The following is a 24,350-nucleotide window of genomic DNA, read 5'->3' as shown; positions in this document are numbered from 1 at the left end:
TAACATAAATGTATAAGAAAGAAAGCTCAGTGTATAATTGTATAAGTTACCTTATAATTAGCTTCATGGCTATGGAAAAACGTACTTAAAATATGAGGGGTATAATTGAAAATTATTTGTATTAGTATATATAGAAAAGAAGTATAATGTACAAGCAATTAATGCAATGTATTACACCGATGTAAAATAATTTTTTATTTCTATTATAATATAATCATCACATATTCACATTATTGATTTTTATTATATTTAGTATATTTTTTTTTTGTTATTAATCAAATGTGAATAATGTTTGATTATTATTAATGAAATGTTTTATAACAGTGGTCGCAGGTCCACAACACAGAATATGAGAATGGCAATGCATATATGCTACTGAGCATTAAATTAAAGAAGTTTTGAACACTTATTAAAACAAGTTAAGTTGCGATATGATAGATGATGTAGAAAGATGGAGTCCCGGCCGGCCGGCCGGCCGGCGAGATGTACTATTCTACAACCACTGAGTTTGCCAGCTGCCAACAGGCTCATCAACGGGAAGGTTTTTGTTCCCATTCCCATTGGAATCATGAGCAGCAGGGATGAATGGTAAACACTCCCAAAATTCACTCGCCATTGACCTCCAATGCAGACTCGGTTTCCACTCAGCCTCCTTCACCACCTTCAGGATTTCCTTAACCACAATCTTGCTCCCCTCACTTGATAAATGGATTCCGTCCCTAAACAAGTACACATAAATCCAACCACAATCATCATCGATCATTATTCCATAGACTATATATAGTTCACACATTTGTGTAAATTATAAATAAAAAGTACATTTTTAATATACTAAAAGTATATTATTTGTAACTACATTATTTTTTATATATTACTCTCTCCATCCCATTTTATGTGTCTGGTTCGGTTGATGAGGCTGGACTGAAGTTATTTTTAATCTAATTTTTAATAATATTAAGTTTAATATTAGTATATAAAATTTATATATTTAGAAACTACACTAAAAGATTAATTTAAAAATAAGTAAAGGATATTAAAGAAAATAAACAAAGAAGAAAGTGTTGGTTTGACCAATGAATATTAAGTAGGACAGATAAAATGGGACAGAGGGAATATTAAATAATGTACATTCAGTACACAAGTAATGTACTTTTTGTATATTAAAAATTTATATTGCATTTATCGTCCACACAGCTACGTGGACAATGGTCCACAATATTGTAGTTTGGGGTAGCCCCGACAAATAGCACTGCGTAGATCATAAAAAATATACATTTTTAATATACTAAAAATACATTATTTGTGTATTAAATATAAATTATACAATAATATATTTTTCAATACTCAAATAATATACTTTCAAAACTTTATGCACACAAATAATGTACTTTATATTTCTAATACACACATGGTCTATGTAATAACAACTCGGTAACCCCAACCAAAATGGCTAAGGCCGGATACAAGCTTGTAACCACAAGGTCACGAGTTTAAATTCTAGCCTTCTTGGTTTAAATCGATCAACTATAGGCCAGACAATATTGGTTGGTTTACCTCTTTCTGGTACTTTGCCAATTAGGATCACAAGACAGGTTTACGCAATGCACTATTTCAAATAGTGGTTGCGAGTTTTCCTTGTCGCCAAAAAAAAATAATAAATAAATATTGAACTTACAGAAAACAAGCAGTCATCCAATCTTCTCGCTGCTGTAAGGCAGTCCAAAGATCTACAACCTTCACATCCAACTCATGGCACAGTTCTATACAAGCTTCTGAATATTTGTGGCATAACTCATTTGTCCGGTTACTGTGCCTGCTTCCAGGAACAACATACAAAGCCGCAGGTAAGTTGTAGTACTAATTACAACCACTAAAGACAACACTAACACTAATAATTAAGATTAATATTACTATTCACTATATAATATACCCATAGCGATCCAAAATTTGTGCCTCGTTGACCGGAGGAGCGCTGAGGAATATTACCCGTGTCTTCTCCGAAAGGCTCTGGTACAACAAAATTTAAAAAAAAAAAAAAAAAAATTATTAGAAAAGGAACATTATATTTCAATTGTGTGCTAATTCGATTAAAGCAGTGTTTTGTGAACAAACAAATTGGAATTAAAGCAGCCATTGTTATATTATGCGGGGCAAAAGATAACGAATGCAACATTATATTATATTGTTACATATATATATATACCTTGAGATGAATAGCAATCTTCCTCATGTTTTCAACATATTCAGGAAGAGGAACATGGGCATTTTGGCCATTGGGATGAGGACGAAGTGAATCATTGCCACCAAAGTAAACTATCACTAGAGATGGTTGCACAGCTGCATCCTGAAGCGGATCGAGCCAAAACAAAATAGCAGCATTGTCAGATTCAAGCGCCTATCACTGTGCTAAAACTATAACTCAAAGTAAAGGTCCGTGACTTGGATCTGATACCATTTATTATAATTAAATATTTATTACTACCCAAAAACTATACCACACCACAGGTACAACTTTATTTCCTTATATACCACCACCACATTTCCATTTTTTGAGTTAATACCTCCAATGGTCCTTTGAGTATTAGCGATTTACCAATTGTGGTCGCTCGACTTTTAAATGACCTCCAGTGGTCTTCCAAGTTTTAAAAAATAACCACCTATGGTCCTTTTAGGACGTCTCGCGGTCATTTTAAACTCGGGTTATTTTAAGAATTAGGACCACATGTGGTTATTTTTTTAAACTTGGAGAATCATTATTGAAGGTTATTTAAAAGTCGAGGGACCACAGCTGGTAAATCGCTAATACTCGGAAGACCATGGGAGGTATTAACTCCCATTTTTTCAAGAAGCAAGGGCTGGACTTAACTCATTCACGGGCCTCCACACACACACATCAATGGAATTTGGAAAGATGAAATTCGTTTTCTTCTTTTCATACAGTGAGTAAAAGAAAGACTATCCATTTTGAGAAAAAGCGAACAGAAACGAAGAAGAGTAATCAACAGATACAGCATGCACGCATTTTGAAATTAATTAATACTCTATATATATATATACCTTGGGGAAAACTTGTTGTAGAACTTGAAGAGCACACCTTGAGTTCCAGCCACCATATCCACGAACCAATATATCTGCCTGTAATATAATTGAAGTTTGATTATTCACAAAGTTCGTACCTTTGAAAGCTTCAAGGATGACACATTGCAGAACATAACTCAACCTTAATTAACACATGCAAATTAAATTAAACAAAATTGTACCTTTCGAGAGTAGAGGTCAGAGAGGATTGCACCCCAGCCTCCATGGCTGTAGCTAAGCTGCACAATAGATGAACCAAAGAGGACGATCTGAGGGCGAACCGGTCCAACCATTTCTGCAAATTTTAATTTGCTAGATAAAAAATTAAAGGAAAGAGTTTCACTGAATATATATATAGGCAGACCAAAATTTACCGTTCGATAAGTCCAAGAGAGGAAATTGCGGTGGGGTTTGTCTTTTGACAAAAAGAAAGCTCCAACTTTAATTAATTCAATGTATTATATACATTGCTCTTACACTAAATTCGAATTTTTAAAAGTTGATACTTTAATGTTAAGTAAGTATTTATATCTTTTCGTAATATAATTATATTAATTGACAATTTGACTTTAAAAATACTTGGGTATTAGTTTAGCTGCAATAATGTTAAACATGAATGTAATTTATATTTACAGAATCTTTTTGCACGCAATTCAATATAGTGTAGAATACTTAAGTTAATTGTATGAAGTCAACATTTTGATACGGAGTACATTATATTTTTTAAATAAATGATTTTATTGTTTTATTTTAAAAAATAATTTTATCGACAATCCAACTAATATAAATCAAGTTATGTTGAATATTTTTTTTAATGAATAATTGTCACAAAATAAAAAAATTTATATTAAAATTTTAAATTTTAAAAGTTTTAATTTAATTGTTATGAATAATTGAATATAATTAATGTTTATTAAATAATACAATTGTCACAATGCAATTTATAGAGTTTTTAAATAATACAATTGAAATTTTCAAAAAAAATAATACAATTGAATATTTATTAATGCAATTGTACAATTAATGTTTATTAGATAATACAATTGAATATTAATTAATACAATTGTCACAATGCAATGTATAGAGTTTTTCACCAATATGTGCTAATTAAATAACCCAGCTTACATCAATTTTATATGTTATATAATAAAACTCAATAACTTATTAGTAGTTAACAAAATGCGATTACCATACGTCAATTTATTTTAAATTTGTAGAGATCGAAATAAGTGAGATTATGCCAACTTTAATTTATGAAATTGATGAACTTATAATTAATAAATTGAGATTACCATATGTCAATTATTTTAACTACATTTTTGTTAATTTATTTTTATTTTTAATAATGAATCGGATATAATTTATTCTTCAAGCGGGATAGTTAATAAACTTTTCTTTAAAAAATTAGCGATCGTTAGTTATAAGCTAATCAGAATATGTTCCTCTAGGAAATATTTGTCCCAATGTATACAATATTATTATATTAGTATATTACAATTGTTAATTTTATGGCGAACGATTAAAGTAATTAGAATTAGATATCTATACTAGCTAGGAGTCTTCACATTGGAACGAAATAACACTTTCGTTTTTTCTCTTTTTTGTTAAGCTTTTAGTGATGCTGGGTAAATGATTGATAAGTCAATTTTTAATTAGCTGGTCAGATCAACTAATTGGCATGTTAAAATTTCACCTTTTCAGAAACATTGCTTTCAGCAGCGTTTTCGAATGGCATTTTGGAGAAAACGTGTGTTTTCTTCATAAAAAGTTGCATTTGAGGACTCACATTAGAACACTTTTGCATTTCTAGGACATTTGAGTGGTTTTAAGGCATTTGGAGGCAAGAAAAGGGCAAAGTGACCATAAGCATGAAGTCTGGGAGCTATACGAGTGATAAGTGCCAAAATGTTTATGTTTTCACCTTGCATTTAAGCTTACTTTTCTTGTCATTTGTTGTAATTTTTTCTAAAATGTTTCTCATTTGATTCATTTGTGTGTTTAGATGTAATTCTTTGTGATTTAGATGAGTTGAATGATTTTTGGAGCATTTCGGATGCATGTAGAGTCAATGGGAGCCAATGAGAAGCTATGAAGATGGGTGTAACACCTCATAGAGAGCCAAATTTTGGTGTTTTCAATGGTCTTGGTCATTTGCACAAACAAAGGCAAAAGTGGAGCAAAAGATCAAGAAGTTGAAATTTCCACACAACACGTCCAAATGCTCGGTATTTTGGCATATCTCTATGTAGAAATGTTCAAATCATGTGATTTTTATGTCATCAGAAAGCTAACTTGAAGGGCTACAACTTTGATGAAGACCACAAACACAAATCCAAAGGATTTAGCGATGAAAATAGCCTAGAAGATGGACAATATGCGCAGAGTTCACACTGCCTGCTAGCCACGGTTCTGGCAACGCCCATGGCTACAACCGTGGCCACAAGGCCGTGTGCCTTCATTTTCTAGCCACGGGTATAGCTACACCCGTGGCTAGCCTCTGCAACATATGACAGCCCCGTTTTACCCTTTAAAAGGGGATTTCTTCCACCAAAAACACATCTTTCATTTCCCCTTCAATTTTTAGTTGGGTTTAGCTTTAAAATAGCTTAGATTAGTTTAGATTTCTTATTCTTTTCCATTTTCAAGCTCAAGACACCTTGCAATCTTGGATTCAAAAGCTCAATATAGAAGTTTTTCTTACTCATCTCTTTCTTTAATATCTATTTATGCTTTCTATTAATCCTTTGATATTGTGTATCTATTTTCATATTATGAGTAGCTAAGTGTTTTGGGACTAGGATTTTGTTTGATTTCTTGTTATTGATGCCCATTTGATTTGTATTACATAAAGGGGATTATTTGGGTATTCTTGGATTGTGTGAAATGGGTTTGATATGAAAATTGTGTATGATTGTTGGATCCCAATTATATATATGTTTTCTTTGGAGTGTGCTTGTTGCTACGAGAGTAGAGCTTGTACACTAGCTACACATTCACACTCTTGATGCCCAATACGAGAGTATTTCAGGTATTAAGGAGAATTTATGCCTAGTGTTCTTGAATGGGCAACCTTGGGTTTAATTGCCATGAGAGTGGAGTTCAAGGTGAGGTTGCAAGTCCAAATAGATACGAGAATGGTATTTGGACACTTTTGTACGTGCATCTCACTTACCATATGCCTTGTGTTAATCCCCTAACCCCTAGTGGAATAATTGACATCTTAGCTTGAATCAATCAAGTCCCGGTCCTTTACTTTACCTGTCTTATTTGTTATTTGCTAAATAATAGCAACCAAACTCATTAACAATAGGCCTAGCTTCTAAAAGAGTAGTTTTAGTTTGTGTTTAACTCCACCTAGCATCAATTCTTAACATTACAAGAGTCATCTCTAGTGGAACGATATCTAAAACATATACTGTGATTTGATACTTGATGGATGTGTGAAAACCGTTCTTATCGACAAGGGGCGTACGCACGTATTGCACTCATACAAGAGGTGGACGAAAAATGCATGACTGGAATCACGTTCGTGGTAATGGCTAAAGCTGAGGGAAACCTAGTATAGGCACGCGTACCAGGATATATTGAATGAGTATAATTGTGTTGGCGGGATTGTTTTAGAAGACACATGCTATTAGTTAAGGATTTCATTCTCTCACTTCTAGACCAAGCTCTAAACTCTCTCCAATTATAGAAAGAGGGTAGTTCTAGCGTTCAAGAGGAATTAACAACTCTTCTTCAATCTGGGAGCTTCTTCTTGCTTGATTGGAATATCTTGTAGATTGATTGTGAATTACTCTTGAGCTAAGTAAACTTCCTGCATTTATCTTTATCATTTCACCATCTATCTATATTGCTAAGCTTAGGTGTTGTTGCCTTTCAATCTAGACAATGCTTGGCTAGAATTGCTTTGTGAATTAGATTATATTCCCTTGTGACTGTGCATGAATTGATTAAGGAAGAATTGACGACTATGTGTTGATGTCTTAGAATCTTTGTTGGAAATGACATTTGTATAGACTCTTGTATGAGGAGTGCGAACATCATACAAGAGGCTTCAGGATGAGTGTCTTTGCAAGAGATTGAGACACTCTAACTCTTTCCACTTGCATTACCCACCTTAGCTCCGAGAGGGTAAAGTCCGAAAGAACGCATGTAGACTAAGCGTTTGATGAAATGCTCTAGGTTATTAAAGTTTCTACAAAAGTAGAACTCGAATGGTGTAAGATGCTAACCGTAACCAGCTTAGCACTAGTATAAATGCCTTCCAAAGATCACAACTCATCACATAGCTTCAATTCTCACCAAGGCCTCTTCATTCTAAGCAAGGGAATGTCAATCCAATTCATCTCATATCACATTGATTATTTACTTTTGTTTACTTGCTTCCACACTTTACATTGCACTCTACTCTTTGCTATTGCTCAAATGAACTTGCTTAGCTTGCTACCACAATTGTGCACTCGTTCTTAAACCGCACACCATTCAATTCCAATTGTTCATCCTCTTGAAAACGACATCCAGGGGAATCTTCATTCTCCACGCTACTTTCCATCCACCACATACTACACCACATTAATTTACATGAAAACCCATTGCCATAGAGGGCGTGGCAACTAATACCAATGTAGTAAAAGGCTCTATGGCAATGGATTTTGTGTCAAGGAAATGCCCATGGATGAGGTGGTTTGACGGGACATGTAGGCAGCCAACCAGGTGGCTAGATTGGACCTGAGGGCGGGCTAATGGGAAGCCGGGTGAGACTTATAAGCAGTCGACAAGACGGTGGGGTCAGCCAGTCAGGGACCGGACGGGAGGTACGGGCAGTCTATAAAGCGGCATAGGAATGGAGCCCTATGGGTAAATGCCCAAGTAGAGTGCCAAGTAGGCGGAGACTCGCTTGGGGAACAAGTACGAGATCGAATGATTAAACAAGTTGCACTTGATAACATAGTTGGATGAAGGGATGACTAGACGAGTTAGTCAGTCGGAGAGAGGGTTGGTTGACTCCTTGGTGGACTCGGGCAAATGAGGAGAGGCTATCCGTACGTAGAGGAGATTTGGGGCCGATCTTGCGGAGTAGAGAGGAAAATCCAGAAACTATAAGGAAAGAAAATCAATTGTATTTATGGCAAATTAGGGTGACCTAAATTAGCCCATTTATCTCTTGTATAAACAAGCCTAGAGCACCCTAAACAAGGGTTCAACTTTTACACGCATACATAAATCAATAAGAGTACTTTTTCGACAAACATGTCTCTTAATTTTTTCAGTCGTGTTCGCCCGTTGTTTGATTGCTCCAGTGGTCGACAAAACTTACATTGGTGTCGTCCGTAGGGATCGATATAGAAGGTGATCTCGCTCCACCAAACCAAAGAAAAATTTAAGTAGAATTCCATGGCAAGAATGAGGAAAACTCAAGAACTTTTTATCAATAAAATCGTGTAGCCCATGGAAACCCAAAACTAGTGTATTTTCCTTATGATTTGTGTGTTATGCTCTGTAATGCATATTTGGGTGTTTTAATGTATGATAGTGAAGATATATATTATGTTTTGATCATGAGGTGATGCGGGAATAATGCCTTGTTGTGATTTTATTAATGTTGAATGTAGTGGAGGTGATGGAGGTCTGTTAATGGAGATTTTTTGGTGTTGAAAACGGGGAATGACCGGAGTGGCTGAGCACTTTATTCCCTCTGGTTGAACACACAATGCTAGCCATAGAGCCTGGAGGCCTGCCGCGGTCGCCCTGCGTGTGTAATCTGGTGGCAACGCTCCCTGCCCCACCACCTGAGAGTCGTGAGCCCCGCGAGGTTGTCACGGCAGGGCTTGAAGCCTTGCCGCGATACTCTTCCTCCATAGAATGATGAGATCCTCCAATATTATATTATAAGTATGATTATTCTTTTGAGAGTGATATTGATTACCAAATGAATTTTGAAGGATTTACCCTTACTATGTTTATGAGTTATACTTATGTATAAACTTATTTTATAAGAATATGATGTGTACGATTTGAGAACTACTATTATTACCCTTTGCCAGAGTTATCCATATATAGGATAGTATGAGGTCTTATATGTGACTATGATCTTTCCTTTGTGATAATGTGGATAATCTATTGAGCATGTTATCTTCTTGTTTGTATCCTTATATTCTTACGCATATGGTGTGAGTTACTACTATACTTATATGCGGGTATGCCTATATGTATATAGATATGTATTTACCTATACTCTATGGATATTGTCTATTGATTGCCCTTTCACGATAATACTTACTAATGAGTATGTTATCTTTGTGCTTTCATGCTAAACCACTTATTTTCCAAACCTATATATCTATACTTACTTTACGGGGTTGAGTGGTTTATACTTACCATCCTTGTTGAAAAAAACGCTAGGCGCCCGATTAATTTTAATTTTTTTTTAATTTTTTTAAATTAAATATGGTTTGTGTTTGTAATTAATAGTTAAAGTTCATTGAATATAGTTAAAATTGTAAGTTCCTAGGCAGCTAGGCTTTATAGATAATTTCTCATTTCCCATCTCCCAAACACAAATACCAAAAAAAAGCTGAAACCTTCCCATTCCACCGCCTGCCTCACTGTATTCAATGTCTGCCTCCATCTTCTTTATTTTTAATTTCTTTTAGGAGTTTTTTGTACTCCATCATCTCGTCTCATCATCTTCCAGTCGGCATCGCTTCTTCTCCTCAGTCAATCAGTCAGCATCGCTTCTTCTTCTCAGACCGTCAATTAGCGTCGCCTCTTCTTCCGGTTGTAGCTCCATTCAACAAGGAGGCGACCATGGCAATCGTTTGTAGCTTTTCCGGCGGACGGCGATGACCAAGTTCGTCCATTTTCCAGCGTCGACTTCTTCTCCATCGTCATTCATCTGTAGGTTGTAGCTCCGTCCGGCGAGGCACCAACCATGGCAGGCGACGTTGTACTGCGGTAGCTCTTTCCGGCGAGGAAAAAAACGTCGAGATGGGGCTGCCGGTTAGGCAGCCTAGGCGCCGCCTTGACCACCTAGGCGGCCGCCTAGACCGCCTAGCCGGACGGCCGCGGAGGAGGCCGATTCCGGCCTTCCTCGCGGCGGCTGTCCGGCGCCTAGCGCCTAGGCGCGATTTTTTCAACACTGCTTACCATTTCATACTAACGGGTTTGTTTTCTCCTTGTTTATCAACCCCTTTTAGGCGTGGATATTTGATCAATGAGAGCGCATAGTGGAGTTAGATGTGCAGATCTCTTTGATTCTAGCTCCCCTTTAGATCCCCTCATCTTGTTTAGCTTTGATGACTATGGATTCCTTTTAACTTGTAGTATTATTATTACTATGATGTTTTGATGGTTCTAAGCACATTACTACAAAAATTGGTTATTTTGGACATACGACGTCGGTTTTTTCCGACGTAGTTCTAACAGACGTTATAAATAAATTATGCGATGTCAGTTTTAAAAAACCGACGTATATTATTTTTAATTTTTTAAATAAGTACATACGATGTCGGTTTTTTCAAAAAAAAAATCGACTTCGTATCTCGTTTTTAAAAAAAATAGAGATATGGCTATTCTCGAAACAATCGCCATTCGAGCTCCAGATAAGAAAAGTAATGGAGTTGCTAAACGTGAACCTGTAGAGCAATCAAAAGATCTACATATTGCAGAAATTGAGAGGATCAAGAGTGTGATTAGCGATGAGCAGTTGATGGGGGACCAGTGGGTGAGGAAGCAACCTGAGGAGCTACGTACCAGTGTGAAACGTGGGGGCGTTTGTTTCAGTGCTTGAGCATCGAGGGGTTGAGCACCTAAGTTCAAGAGCTTCAACTTAGTGTTCTACGAGATCTACAAGATAGAGCACCTGGGTGATTAGCGACGAGCAGCTTCAATCGGAGCAATATACTAAGAAAAGAAATCTGAAATGTGAAATACGTACGGAGGATTCAAAGCAAGTTGCTGCTAAACGAGGAAGACAAAAATGAAGCTGTGTGTTGGTGATGAAGGAAGGCGAAGCTGATCTCTTAAAGATGAAGGAAGAAGACATGTGTTGGTTCTACTGATGAAGCTGATGAAGTTGTGCGTTGGTTTTACTGATCTGATCTCTTATAGATCTGATCTTAAATAATAAAAAAAAGGACATAAACATACGATGTTAGTTCAACATAGAACTGACGTCACATGTCTTTAATTTTTTTATATATGATTTTTTTAAATTTTATTTAGAACATACGACGTCGTGTGCCTTTAATTTTTTTTTTTAAAAAAAATATTTAAAACATACGACTTCGTATGTCTTTAATTTTTTTTTTAGAAATTATTTAGAACATATGATTTTTTAGAAAATTTTATTTAGAACATACGACGTTAGTTATTTATAAAATCGACGTTGTATGTCTTTAATTTTTTTTAAAAAAAATTATTTAAAACATACGACGTTAATTAGTTTTTTATTGAACCAACTTCGTATGTTTTTAATTTTTTTTTAAAAAAAGGATTTAAAACGTATGACGTCGGTTCTACATTGTATGTCTTAATATTTTAAAAAAAATATTTATGACGTCAGCTTTTTCCATAAACCAACGTCGTAAATAATATACTCCCTCTGTCCCATTTTACGAGCCCTACTTACTATTCATTGGTTAAACCAACTCTTTCTTCATTGCTTATTTTCTTTAGTAATTTTTTTATTGTTTTTAAATTTAATTTTTTGTGTTTAATAGTACTTTTAATGTAGTTTCTAAATATATAAATTTTATATATTAATGCTAAACTTAATATTATGAAAAATTGGATTAAAAATAACTTCAGTCAAGACTCGTTAAACGAATCAGACATCCAAAATGGGACGGAGTCACGGAGGTAGTATTATTTTTGCTTTATTTTATTGACATATAACGTCGGTTTGTCAAAAATCAACGTTGAATGGGCGACATAGTATCATTTTTCTGTAGTAGTGGCATCTCCTCTATTTTGGATTCTTGCCCATTCGGTTTAGAACTTGATATTTAATTCTCTTTTTATATATTTAATTGGAAGTTGTATCTAGGCTTTATTAGTAGAAATTGGAGGTGTTACAAAAGGTGTATGAAACAACCTGACCGTAAAACAGAAGCAACTGAGGTGGCAATGGTCCAAACCAAGTCCAGATGCGAGGCTACAAGAATTAGGCGACCCAGGAGTTACATGTCTCACGCGCTGATGCGTGGAGAACAGATCGAGGACAACGGAGGCGCGTGAATACACGCATTGTATAGAGGTGGTGCGTGACACTCACGCGCAGCCCAGAATGACTTCAGATTTTCCAAAACCGGTTGCCGGACACCTGCGCTCTTCTAATCCCTATATTGGCGGTTACACCAGTAAATCGATTATATGGAGATGGATGTAATTGATCAAGTTAGAAAACGAGAAAAGAGAAAGGATGGATGCAACTTCTTAGGTTAGAAAATGATAAATTAAAAGAGGAAGAATGGCAAAGCTTCGTGAGGAGATACTTGTTTAAAAGTTCAAGGAAACGGAATTTAATAGAACGCTATCAAGAATGAATATCAATGTCATTGTTATTATTTGGTTGACAGGTTTTTAGAACACTACTATGAATTTTGATTACCCCTTAATTGCAAAACTCATTCCCTAATAAAATAAGGGTTTCATACCCTCCCTCCTCCGCTTCCCCAACTATTAATAATCATTCACATTCCACTCTACTACCAAACATGCAAAAATACTATCACCAAAACCCATTACTATTACCAAGTATTTGATACCCATTTTGATTCTGATTCCTATATGCAAACCAAACATGCACTATGTATTTTATTGTTCTCACATACACAACGCACACATCTTCTCTTCACTCCAGCCATCACACCTATTTATATACACACTACATTAGCCTAAGCCTATAGTCCAAACTCCAAAGGCTTTGACAACTCATTTTCAAAGAACATATGCTAATAATCTAATTTTTATTGTCAAGTCTCTACTAGTGCCTCTTTATCTACTAGTCTTTTTCAACTAATATTCACAACTAACATTCTACTAACACTCCACATACCCATTCACAACAGGCAACGCCATCCTAATAGTAACAACACCAATTTACTCACATATATACTCACACATGAAAGAGTGGGTTTACCTCGTTAATCCAAAAAAAAAAAAAAAAAAAAAAAAAAACACCAATCCCCCCCCCTCCCCCCCCTAGCCTCATGTAACTCATCCTAGTAGTCAGGGGCGACACCGGGCTGTCGTTTGGCACAGGGAATCAGAAACCCCACCAATGTGGGATGGTGAGGGTGATGGATATATATGAGGAATGTGAGGGGGTTTGTCCATGTTGGAGTATAGCTGTTAGGAAGAAACTATCTAGGGATAGTAGTCCAAGTCAGGGCCTGAAGCTGAGACAGATGACTCTGAATATCTCAGCCTCAGCATACCTCCTCAAACCAAAACCTAGGTTTCTTAGAGATTGAATATAGGAAACATGGGCAGCTGCTAAAGCATATACCTAGAATCTATGGCATTCTTGATGAATCTCTTCCTCTCCTTACACAATCTCAAAGCTTCACTCCTCTCACCCTTTGAACTTGTTCCCCCCATTCCTCTATTTCTTCATAAACCTAAAATCTGCAGCATTTCCCCATAAATTCTCTGCACCCCACACCACAGTACAATTTTTCAGTAAAACTCCCAACAAAAAGTAAAGTAAAGATTGCTAAAAAACGAAACCTTTTTTGTTGTTTCAGTACTTCACAGCAAACAGAGAAAGCATACAATGGAGTCCAAGAAATTGTGAATGAATGAAGTTTAAGAAAAGCAAACCTTAATCAGATTGGCAAAAAAGAAAGGCTTTCTTGTCTGGGTTCCGAAATCCAACCCAAGCATTTCAGTACACCTTTTCACACAAAGCTAGAACCCACTGCAGAGAAAGAAAGAAAGATGGAAATGAGAGAGAGAGAGAGAGATGGGAATGAATGATTGTTGAGAAACAACATTGAAATGCATGTGGGGCATACTACACTCTCTTTAATGGTCCCAATTACTGCTTTTTTTTCTTTGTTCTGTTTTGTTTTTCTCTATCGTTCTATCAGGTCATTCTATCAGGTCAGAGTGTGAGGCACTGGGGCAAGGAATTTTAATTTGCCACAAAGATTATAAATTTACTACTGATAATAGACACTGGTGCTATTTGCTATGGAGTATATTAATTTGTCATGCCCTCATAAAGAAATGTTCAACTACTGTATAATAATGCTCTCATTTTTCCCAAGCTATCATTTTTCCACCGTAACCACTCCATTTAATAAGGGATGGTAATAGGACGGGCAGGGTAAAAATAGGACCTCCATCCTCACTTTCGAATTCATCTTCTCCCAACGCAACCTTGTTCCCCGGCCAAGATTTTTTTAGGGACAGAGAACTTCAATCTTAATTTTTATTTTTTATTTTTTTATACACTTCGTGATTTTATTTAGTACAGTATAAAATAATATATTTGAATTTTACAATTAATTTACAAATTTATATATTTAATTATCTAATTCAATATTGTAAATTTCTGCATTCATTATTTAAATATTGTAAACTAAACTCAACTGTGGTTGCTCTTATTTTGTAATTTACTGCATTCAATTTTTCTGGTAATACTATGTTGTTGTTTTTTTTTTTTTTTTTTTTTTTTTAACTTTTCTGTTCTTTTGAACTGAGGCATTAGTACATGGTGATGAAGGAGGTGGGTGAGAGTGAATCTAATTAATCTGCTGAGCAGCCTGCCATGTGACGTGCTGCAGATCTTGTAGTGGATGTTTGACTGTAATCATATTAGCAGTAGTAAATACCTGACTGGATATTCCTTTTTTAAAAAAATCTTTTTAATATAATATACAATAAATTATAGGGATATAATTTATAGGGATATTCTTTATACATAACAAAACCACAAAGGCTCAAAAGAGAAAGAAAAGGGGTGGGTTCACGGGAGCTTTTGCCAAAAGGAAAAGATAAGATCAAAAGAGAATTGAGAATATGTATATATATATTTCTTAATCTTAATTCAATTTGCCAAAGACATATCTATGGTGTCAGAAGATTGAGAAAGTATGTATGAACAGATACTACAGAGTCAATAATATTCAAAAAAGAAATCTTAATTCAATTTAATTAATGTAAAAATAAAAAAAAAAATTAAAAACCCTTAAAGCACCTATATCTTTCCTAGTTTACTGTCAAACGAAAAGAAAAATAAAATGTGATGTGTAGCTTTAATTCCACTTTTTAATATTTTCTCCTCTCTTTTTTTTTTCATCTTTTCCCATAAAGGCTAATGGTTTTTTTTTTAAATAAAATAAAATAAAAAGTTGGACACAAATCAACAAAGAAATTAAGTTATTCATTGGATGTGGATAAGATGACACAATTATCTTTTATTGGAATTAGTCTGGGTGTGTGACTTTACCGTTTTAATTGATTGGTCAGAAAAAATGTGATCAAACAACAAATTAGATTAAGTTTGTTGGGTAAAATAGGATTAAGAAATCAAGAACAAAAAACAAAATGAAAGAAGAACACGTGATTATTTATGTGATACGGCAGTGTACCTACGTTTAATGGAGTGAAGTATTTTTTTTATTAATTACGATGATAATAATCTAAGTTATGAGCATCAATGCATCATATTTATATGTAACTCAAACATACAGTTCTTTTATTAATTGTGGCTCTATTCCGCTTTGCTTGTTGTGTTCCGATCCACTCACTTTACTTCACTATACTAATATTTGTTATCTTCAATAACATATGAGATATATGTACAACAAAATTTGTTTAGGACTTATTTAATAGAGAATTGTGTGGATAAATAATGTATTTCGATCTGAATCTCGTTACTCTAATGTGATTTAGGTAAGAGGAATAACCCATGAAATTATGCATGAGTAAAATTGTGTTTACTTGGCAAGTTGCAATTTCATGTGACAAACATCACTCATGTATAATAGTGTAAATATGAATACTTATTTTTTGTTATAACATTGTTGGTTTTATTAGGAGTAATCCAACATGAACATATATGGAATAAAATATGCATATAAGTATATAACATGAAAAATGGACACAAAATTATTATACATATGAAAATTGTAAAGGTGAAAGTTCTGAGATTTTTAGATGGTACACTAAAAATATGTACCAATACCTTATAATATTTAAGGTTTTGTACGTATATGAATAATTTGACAATATGTGAGAGCTATTTGAGTGATTGTTCTTGACCTCGGCCCGAGGATTTTTTTTTTGGTAAATTTACAGGGTCTTTCTCTCCGGCTGTTTAACTGTCCGGGGTCCACCCACGTTCGCTCCGGAAGGCACAGGAGCTAGCCCAGGGGGAATCGTCACTTGTGGGAATTGAACTCGGGTTCTCCCGAAATTTCTCCCCACAAATAGAGCTCACTTGCCACTTGAACTACCCCACTGGGTTACCTCGGCCCGAGGATGATGATATGGTGTCCCTCTTTATCTTTGATTATATATGGAGCATTTTTTTTTAGTGAAAGAGGAATGTCCACGAACCTCTTTATAGTAGATTAATGGTCCATCATGACCTTTCGTTGTGGGGTAGCGGCCATTCATGGAGAATTATGAAGATTCATACCTTTATTTCGTCCATAATATAATGGATATCAATAATTTTCCTTTAATAGCTAGTTTGGCTATAATAATTCTTTTAATGGTAGGCTTTGATTAGAGTAATCTCATCAGTTGAATTGTGAAATCCATCTTTGAGTCATCGTTATCTTTAGATCTATTGAGTTGTTTAATCTATACCATTAAATAATATGTATTATATATATGATATATTAATATTTTCGTTACGTAAGCATCATAAAATTTTCATGATATGAAAATAACACATCATTCTTTACTGTATCAAGGTCCCATACCATTTATGGGCTAGTACAAGTAAATAAAAGTATGAACAAATCACAAATCACCTAAAAACAAGAAAAATTGGAGAGTTTCATGTAATAAAATTATGAGCATAATAAACCAGCCATTTTGACCACTTGGTAAACGGATTAGTAATGGTGTGGTATGAAAATAAATTCAAAATAGTCTTATACTAATATTGTGAACTTATCCTGGGCCTAGAGAGATGTAGGAAACCTCGTAAATGTGGAGCAAAGTGCCTCGCACGTTACATATTCCCCCACCTAATTCGACGACGCCCTAGTCGCCGTGTATGCCTCCAATTTGATAACGTAGTACATTTGAGGTGGAACTTCCCTTTTGCGAACTACCTTCGATGTGAGCACCTTGTCTATTCCTTGGTTGAAGGACTTAGTTACGACGAGTGGTACCCACAACTTCGATTTTCCACGACTTCATGATGTGGGTTATACTCTTGTCGCTTGTCTACCCATTTCTTCCTACACTTGCGTGCACTTTCTCTAAACATGATCAAGTAAATTGGCTTGTTCCACCCAAGCATTGGTCATAACGTTGGCTTTGCCTTTCTTGGCTCCTTCCACAACTTGCATGGTTAATAGTTGTTATAACACTTTCACTCACCTCTTGGAAGCTTCAAAGGTTGGGATCATGCACGATAACCTTTTTTCCAAAATACATATCGTGTTAAAGGGTGGAATGGGGATGGTTGTGGCTTGACGAAGAAAGTACATCCCAAGCACGACTTTATAATCATCCATTAGTGTCACGGACAAGTTCACTTAGCCCTTCCAAATGCCTAAGCGTAACTCTACACCTCGCATTGGTGGCCTTAACCCAACCTTCCTCCTTGTCTAACAAAAACCGAGTCTTCTAGCCCCATCCTCGATCACAAAACTGTGTGTGACACCAGTATCTACTAAAGTTCGTGTTGGCTTACGATTCACCAACGCTTCGACGTACATTATGCCTTTGTTCGACGTCATTAGCATTGTTTTGGCATTAAGGGTGGTGTGGATTTGGAGTGATCCCATCTTGCTTGTCTCCTCTTCCTCGTGGGTCTTAGCCTCATGTTGTTCCACCATGGCCAAAAGCAAACTAAGTTTTGGACAGTCCCTCATACAATGTGGCCCCTTGCATACGTAGCATGCAAGTTTTGACACGAAAACTTTCTTCTTTTCCTCGTACTCCCTTCATGCAATCGTTTTGTCCCCATTCATGGTTGGTGACCTCCATGAACTTATCCCCCTCCCTTGTGTCCCTTCTCTTTGACGAACTGAAGTGACATTGAGAACGACCTTAGCAACTCAGCGATGGCAATTACTTTGTCTACTGACACAACATTTCATCGTTGTACCTCTTGTTTTGCCCACTATTGCAATTCGTCGATGAAGTAGAATAATAAATCCTCCTCATATAAGTTGGAGATTTGAAGCATTAGAGTTGTGTACTCTTGCATAGTCTTGGATAGACTCTCGTTGCCTCGACTCCCTAAGTCGTCTACGTGCCTCATATACCACATTCTCGGGGTAAAAATGTCACTTGAGCTCCTTCTTGAAATCATCCCATATGTCTATGCAGTAGGTCCCTCATTCAATGTCAACATGCTTTGATCTCAACAATAGCATAGTTGTGTCAGTATGATATGGGGTAGCAGCTTTGATCTTCTTCACTTCGTCATTGAGACCAAGATTCTCAAAATATTACTCCATTTGCCAAAAAAAAATTTGACATCTTTTGCCAAAAATGTCGCTTGAGCTCCTTCTTGAAATCATCCCATATGTCTATGTAGTAGGTCCCTCATTCGATGTCAGCATGCTTTCATCTCAACAATAGCATAGTTGTGTTAGTACGATATGGGGTAGCAGCTTTGATCTTCTTCACTTCGTCATTGAGACCAAGATTCTCAAAATACTGCTCCATCTCATGAAGCATGTCGGTCATGAAACCTCTACCCTCGGGGCTCGGGCTTAACCCTCCAAGGGATCAAGGTTATGATAATGGTTCTAATATGAAAACAATAACGGGTTCAAAAACGATTACTTGAAATAGAATCTTTTTTTAATTTCGCCTCGGCTCTGTGTTAGATGAGGAATAAAGATAGAAATCAAAAAAATAACAACACTTAAAGAGATAGAAAGAGAAGAGAAATAAAAAGATGAAGAAAGGATACGACAAACATGGAGAGAAAGATAAACATACACTTTAATGAAAAGAATAAGGAGAAGAAAAAAGAAATAGGCAGATGAGGAAAAGAGATAGAAAATAAAAGAAGGGGATAAGAGAAGGAGAAGGACAGAGAAGAGAAATAAAAGAGAGTTCAGAGAATAAGAAAGTAGGGTTTAAGGTTGGAGATTTAAGGGTTTTAGGGTTTAGGTTTTAGTGTTTTAAGGTTTAGGGTTTAGGGTTCAAGGGTTTAGGGGTTTAGGGTTGCATTTAGGGTTTTATGGTTTAGGGTTAGGGGTTAAGATTTATGGTTTAGGGTTTTAGGGGTTATGGGTTAGGGTTAGAGTAAAGGGTTTAGGGGTTATGGGTTAGGGTTTAGGGTTATGGGTTAGGGTTTAGGGTTGCATTTAGGGTTTTAGGGTTCAGGTTTCAGGGTTAGGGGTTAAGATTTATGGTTTAGGGTTTTAGGGGTTATGGGTTAGGGTTTAGGGTTTAGGGTTTAGGGGTTTGGGTGGGAAAGGGTTTAGGGGTTATGGGTTAGGGTTAGTATTTAGAGTTTTAGGGTTTAGGGGTTATGGGTTAGGGTTTAGGGTTAGCATTTAGAGTTTTAGGGTTTAGAGTTTTTTTTTTTTTTTTTTTTTNTTAGTACGATATGGGGTAGCAGCTTTGATCTTCTTCACTTCGTCATTGAGACCAAGATTCTCAAAATACTGCTCCATCTCATGAAGCATGTCGGTCATGAAACCTCTACCCTCGGGGCTCGGGCTTAACCCTCCAAGGGATCAAGGTTATGATAATGGTTCTAATATGAAAACAATAACGGGTTCAAAAACGATTACTTGAAATAGAATCTTTTTTTAATTTCGCCTCGGCTCTGTGTTAGATGAGGAATAAAGATAGAAATCAAAAAAATAACAACACTTAAAGAGATAGAAAGAGAAGAGAAATAAAAAGATGAAGAAAGGATACGACAAACATGGAGAGAAAGATAAACATACACTTTAATGAAAAGAATAAGGAGAAGAAAAAAGAAATAGGCAGATGAGGAAAAGAGATAGAAAATAAAAGAAGGGGATAAGAGAAGGAGAAGGACAGAGAAGAGAAATAAAAGAGAGTTCAGAGAATAAGAAAGTAGGGTTTAAGGTTGGAGATTTAAGGGTTTTAGGGTTTAGGTTTTAGTGTTTTAAGGTTTAGGGTTTAGGGTTCAAGGGTTTAGGGGTTTAGGGTTGCATTTAGGGTTTTATGGTTTAGGGTTAGGGGTTAAGATTTATGGTTTAGGGTTTTAGGGGTTATGGGTTAGGGTTAGAGTAAAGGGTTTAGGGGTTATGGGTTAGGGTTTAGGGTTATGGGTTAGGGTTTAGGGTTGCATTTAGGGTTTTAGGGTTCAGGTTTCAGGGTTAGGGGTTAAGATTTATGGTTTAGGGTTTTAGGGGTTATGGGTTAGGGTTTAGGGTTTAGGGTTTAGGGGTTTGGGTGGGAAAGGGTTTAGGGGTTATGGGTTAGGGTTAGTATTTAGAGTTTTAGGGTTTAGGGGTTATGGGTTAGGGTTTAGGGTTAGCATTTAGAGTTTTAGGGTTTAGAGTTTTTTTTTTTTTTTTTTTTGGGTTTAGAGTTTGGGGTTTAGGGGTTTAGGGATTAGATTTAGGGTTTACAATGGTTTAGGTGTTAAGGTTTTGGATTTTAGGGGTTAGGGGTTTAGGGTTTTAGGGTTAGGGGTTTAGGGGTTAGAGCAAAAAGGGTTTTAGAGTTTAGGTCTTAGGGTAGCTTTAGGGTTTAGTGTTTTAGGGGTTAGGCATTTAGGGTTTAAGATTTACGGTTTAGAGTTTAGGGTTTTAGAGGTTAGGGGGTTAGGGGAAAAAAGGGTTTAAGGTTTGGGGTTATGGTTTAGGGTTTAAGAGTTAGGCGAAAAAGGAGGTTTAGGATTTTAGAGTTTTAGACTTTAAGGGTTAGGGTTTAGGGATTTAGGTTTTTTTTTTTTTTAAATCAAACTTTTGAACTTTATTGATCATCAAAACCCTAGGCCAAAGCCTTTACAAAGAACATGACCCAAAAGTGGTCATTCAACCAAACAAGAGGCATGTGCCTTACAACATTTTACAATCTATTTATACTAAGCACAAAACACCACTCATCACTCAAGCTTCATCAAAACTCCTTCGAAGGTTTAAAATCAAATTACAAGAGATAACACACTACCACGTTCATTAACCTCTATGACCTTCCATTATCCAACTAGTTAGACATGCCTATCATTCAATTAGGGTTTAGGGCCCTCCATGACCTTCAATTATCCCTTTCCCTCCTATCCAACTAGTTGGACATGCCTATCATTCAATTAGGGTTTAGGGGTTTAAGGTTTAAGGGTTTCATTACTTGTTAACAAGAGGAATATTTGAGTTTAATTAGTTTGCTCACACAAGAATCAGTTCATAACTACTTTCTCAACCTATTGAAACACAAGAATCAGTATTGCCTCCACTGAGGCTCGAACCCACCACCTCCCGTATAAAGGGAAGGGTTTGATGCCACTGGACCACAAGGTCCTTGGCAAGTTATTTCAATTATAGATACACAGTTTTAATGTTGAAAGAGAAGGATTGTAAAATATTTCAATTAAAGATACACAATTTTAATGGTCAATCCTACTATTCTGAAGAAAATACTAAATTGTAAAATAAAACTTTGAAAACACACATTAAAATTAAAAATATAATGAACACCAAAAAATCATAATGAGCAGTAAAAAAAATACTTAATCAAGAGGAAAAATAAAAAGACATAAAACACTAAACAATACTTCTAAGGAAATAAAAGTCTAAGCTAATGACTGCTAGTTGTGCAATAGAAGATATGTTATTATTGAGTTCAAAAAAAATTGGGTAGACTAACTATATGCAAGAACATTCAATAGCAAGAGTCACCATGACAAAAATATGATAGATAAAATATACTTTTTATAATTTGACAAAAATTGATTGTCAAGAAAAAAAAAATTCTTAATAATTTTTAAGAAAAAATCTATCATGTGAATCGTAACAAAGTTAGATGTTTAAATTGTAAAGGATGTAGTACATTTTATAATTTAACAAAAATTGAAGGAATGGATTCAATTTTGTCAAATTATATAATATACCACATCTCTTATAATTTTTAGTGTTTGACATTGTTATGATGACCAAGAAAATGTCTTCCTAATACGGAGTATTTAATAATATCAAAGGAAAAAGAAAGAGTTACTTTAAACTATAGTTAACAGTTAAATGATGTTTTCTGCATTAGGGCAATTTCTGCTTTTGGTTTAGATATGCTTAATTTCTATCAACACATTCCAAAAAGAATATTCATGGAATTATAAAATAAAATTTGCGTTTTCAAAAAAAGAATAATAATAAAATAAAATTTGCACTCTCATTGAAATGTAATTTTAGTAACCAGATTTAATATCTGAATTACCAGATATGTATAGCATACCTGAATGAAGAAGAGGGCTATCTAACTGGTCCAAGTGGATTCATTTCATCCTTTGTTTGGTGCCTTTTATGTAAGAGGATGTCCTGAGCAAAGCTATCACAGGGGTATCAGGTGGTGGAAGAGGAGTAAGAGAAGGAAAAGAATGAAGAAGAAAAAGGTAGAATCGGTGGAAGGGTAAAAAAGGAGATAATTGTGAAGGATAAGAGAATGAGATGAAAAATTAGCAAGGAAAAGTAGAAAGAAATGAAATTAAAAAAGTTCAAATAATTCTTTTACTTGGCTAACTCATAGTTAGGGGATCGATAAAGAAGCTAGCTAGTTCAATTAACACAACAATGGGCGCCAATGTTCTAATCTTAGAATCAACGAGGTTGAACACAAGACAACATAAACTGTGATGCTAAAACAAGACTAACTCTTAGAAGTTAGGGAGGGAACGAGAGTTGATTAAGGAATCTTGGGGTCATTCTCTTAACATGAAAATCCCAAAGAGTTTTTGACAATCTAAAGGTACAGTACACCCCAGCATTGTATATGGACGGGGGAGGTTACAACCAAAAAGGTTGAGCATTTAATTAGAAGCCAGTTATTACAAAAGCAAAAAACATAATAATCAATTAGAATCATGCATGAAGGCAAGGCTCACAAATAAGATACAAGAGAGATAAAGGAGAGAATTGTGAGGAAAGGAAGCTTGAGAGTGCATTGTTTATCCGTTAGCATATTATAATCAAAACACACTTCATTTTAGATTCCTAGTATGACCTTTGTTTATGTGAACAAATTATTCATATTCCATAAATAGCACACATCTTCACATAAAACAAATAATATAAATAAATAAAAAAGATTTGAGCAAAAGCTAAGCAATACTAACCATTTTATCAAGACTTTGAAGTCATCAATCCCTCCTTCCAGATTATTAAAACACAAACAAATATTTGGAGTTTGGCAAAGTTAATATAATAGATGATATAGTCAACAATAAATGATAATCTTTTCAACGCTATAGAGCATTTAAAATACTGGGATTCTGGGAAATGAAACTGCAATATATAATTTTCATATGAAGATCACAAATGAGGAAATGCATTCTTGCCTGTAGTAGTTGAAGCAGCGGAAGAACAAGAATCGGTCATCAAGTGGTTTGGGTCTTCACTTTACTTTTCCAGCTTCCAATTCCAAGTGGTATACAACAAATTAAATAATTATAGCTTCAAGCTTCTTAGAGTTGAAGCAAGCAGAGAGATTTTCTCTAGAGCTCTCAGCTTATAATCTTTTTTCAGGGTCATTACAGACAAAGACTGTAGCTCTTCTCTCTTTATCCTCCTTGTTTCGCCCTTTTGCCAGCTGCCCAATGGCAAACGTACACTGTAATATACAATTCAGTATTAGGATACCATGAAATCCCTTATTTGTATTCAAACTGCTTAAACCACAATATAAAGAAAATAACACATTATTTTAATAACTGCTAAAAACCATGGTTCATGCTTGGCAAGAGGTTACATAAAATAATATTTAATTAAATGCCAAAAGTGAATAAAATGGCCTTGAGATGAGAAATTGGCCATCTAAGCCATGGGATAACTCAAGAAGAAGAATTCACTGATTCTGCACAAATCAAACACCCTTTCATGATCTCCATCTATGACCACCATTTTGGTCTTTATTTTTACATCTCAATG

General features: G+C 35.3%; 1 protein-coding gene across 5 annotated transcripts; it reads right to left on the bottom strand.

Annotated features, from left to right (window-relative positions):
• Positions 1–282: 282 nt before the first annotated feature.
• On the bottom strand, positions 283–22,680 carry LOC115999201 (GDSL esterase/lipase CPRD49-like). 5 transcript variants are annotated; one of them, XM_031239009.1, is made up of 11 exons: positions 22,663–22,677; positions 13,906–14,002; positions 12,176–12,420; positions 11,018–11,192; positions 10,834–10,926; positions 3,261–3,373; positions 3,058–3,135; positions 2,204–2,344; positions 1,931–2,007; positions 1,676–1,816; positions 283–719 (listed from the first exon to the last, which is right to left on the bottom strand). In XM_031239009.1, exons 6-11 carry the CDS (start codon positions 3,369–3,371, stop codon positions 494–496), a joined length of 774 nt encoding a protein of 257 aa, XP_031094869.1. In that variant the 5' UTR covers positions 3,372–3,373; positions 10,834–10,926; positions 11,018–11,192; positions 12,176–12,420; positions 13,906–14,002; positions 22,663–22,677; the 3' UTR covers positions 283–493. The 5 variants fall into 5 exon arrangements, with proteins under 5 accessions (XP_031094869.1, XP_031094870.1, XP_031094868.1 ...); XM_031239010.1 differs by lacking the exon at positions 22,663–22,677 and adding an exon at positions 3,453–3,493 and having other exon boundaries at positions 13,906–14,058; XM_031239008.1 differs by lacking the exon at positions 22,663–22,677 and having other exon boundaries at positions 13,906–14,058.
• Positions 22,681–24,350: the final 1,670 nt, after the last annotated feature.

The sequence above is a fragment of the Ipomoea triloba genome, chromosome 12 (genome assembly GCF_003576645.1).
Source record: "Ipomoea triloba cultivar NCNSP0323 chromosome 12, ASM357664v1".
Taxonomy (NCBI): domain Eukaryota; kingdom Viridiplantae; phylum Streptophyta; class Magnoliopsida; order Solanales; family Convolvulaceae; genus Ipomoea; species Ipomoea triloba.
Note: the sequence above shows the minus strand (reverse complement) of the source record. Positions and strands in the feature narration are given on the sequence as shown.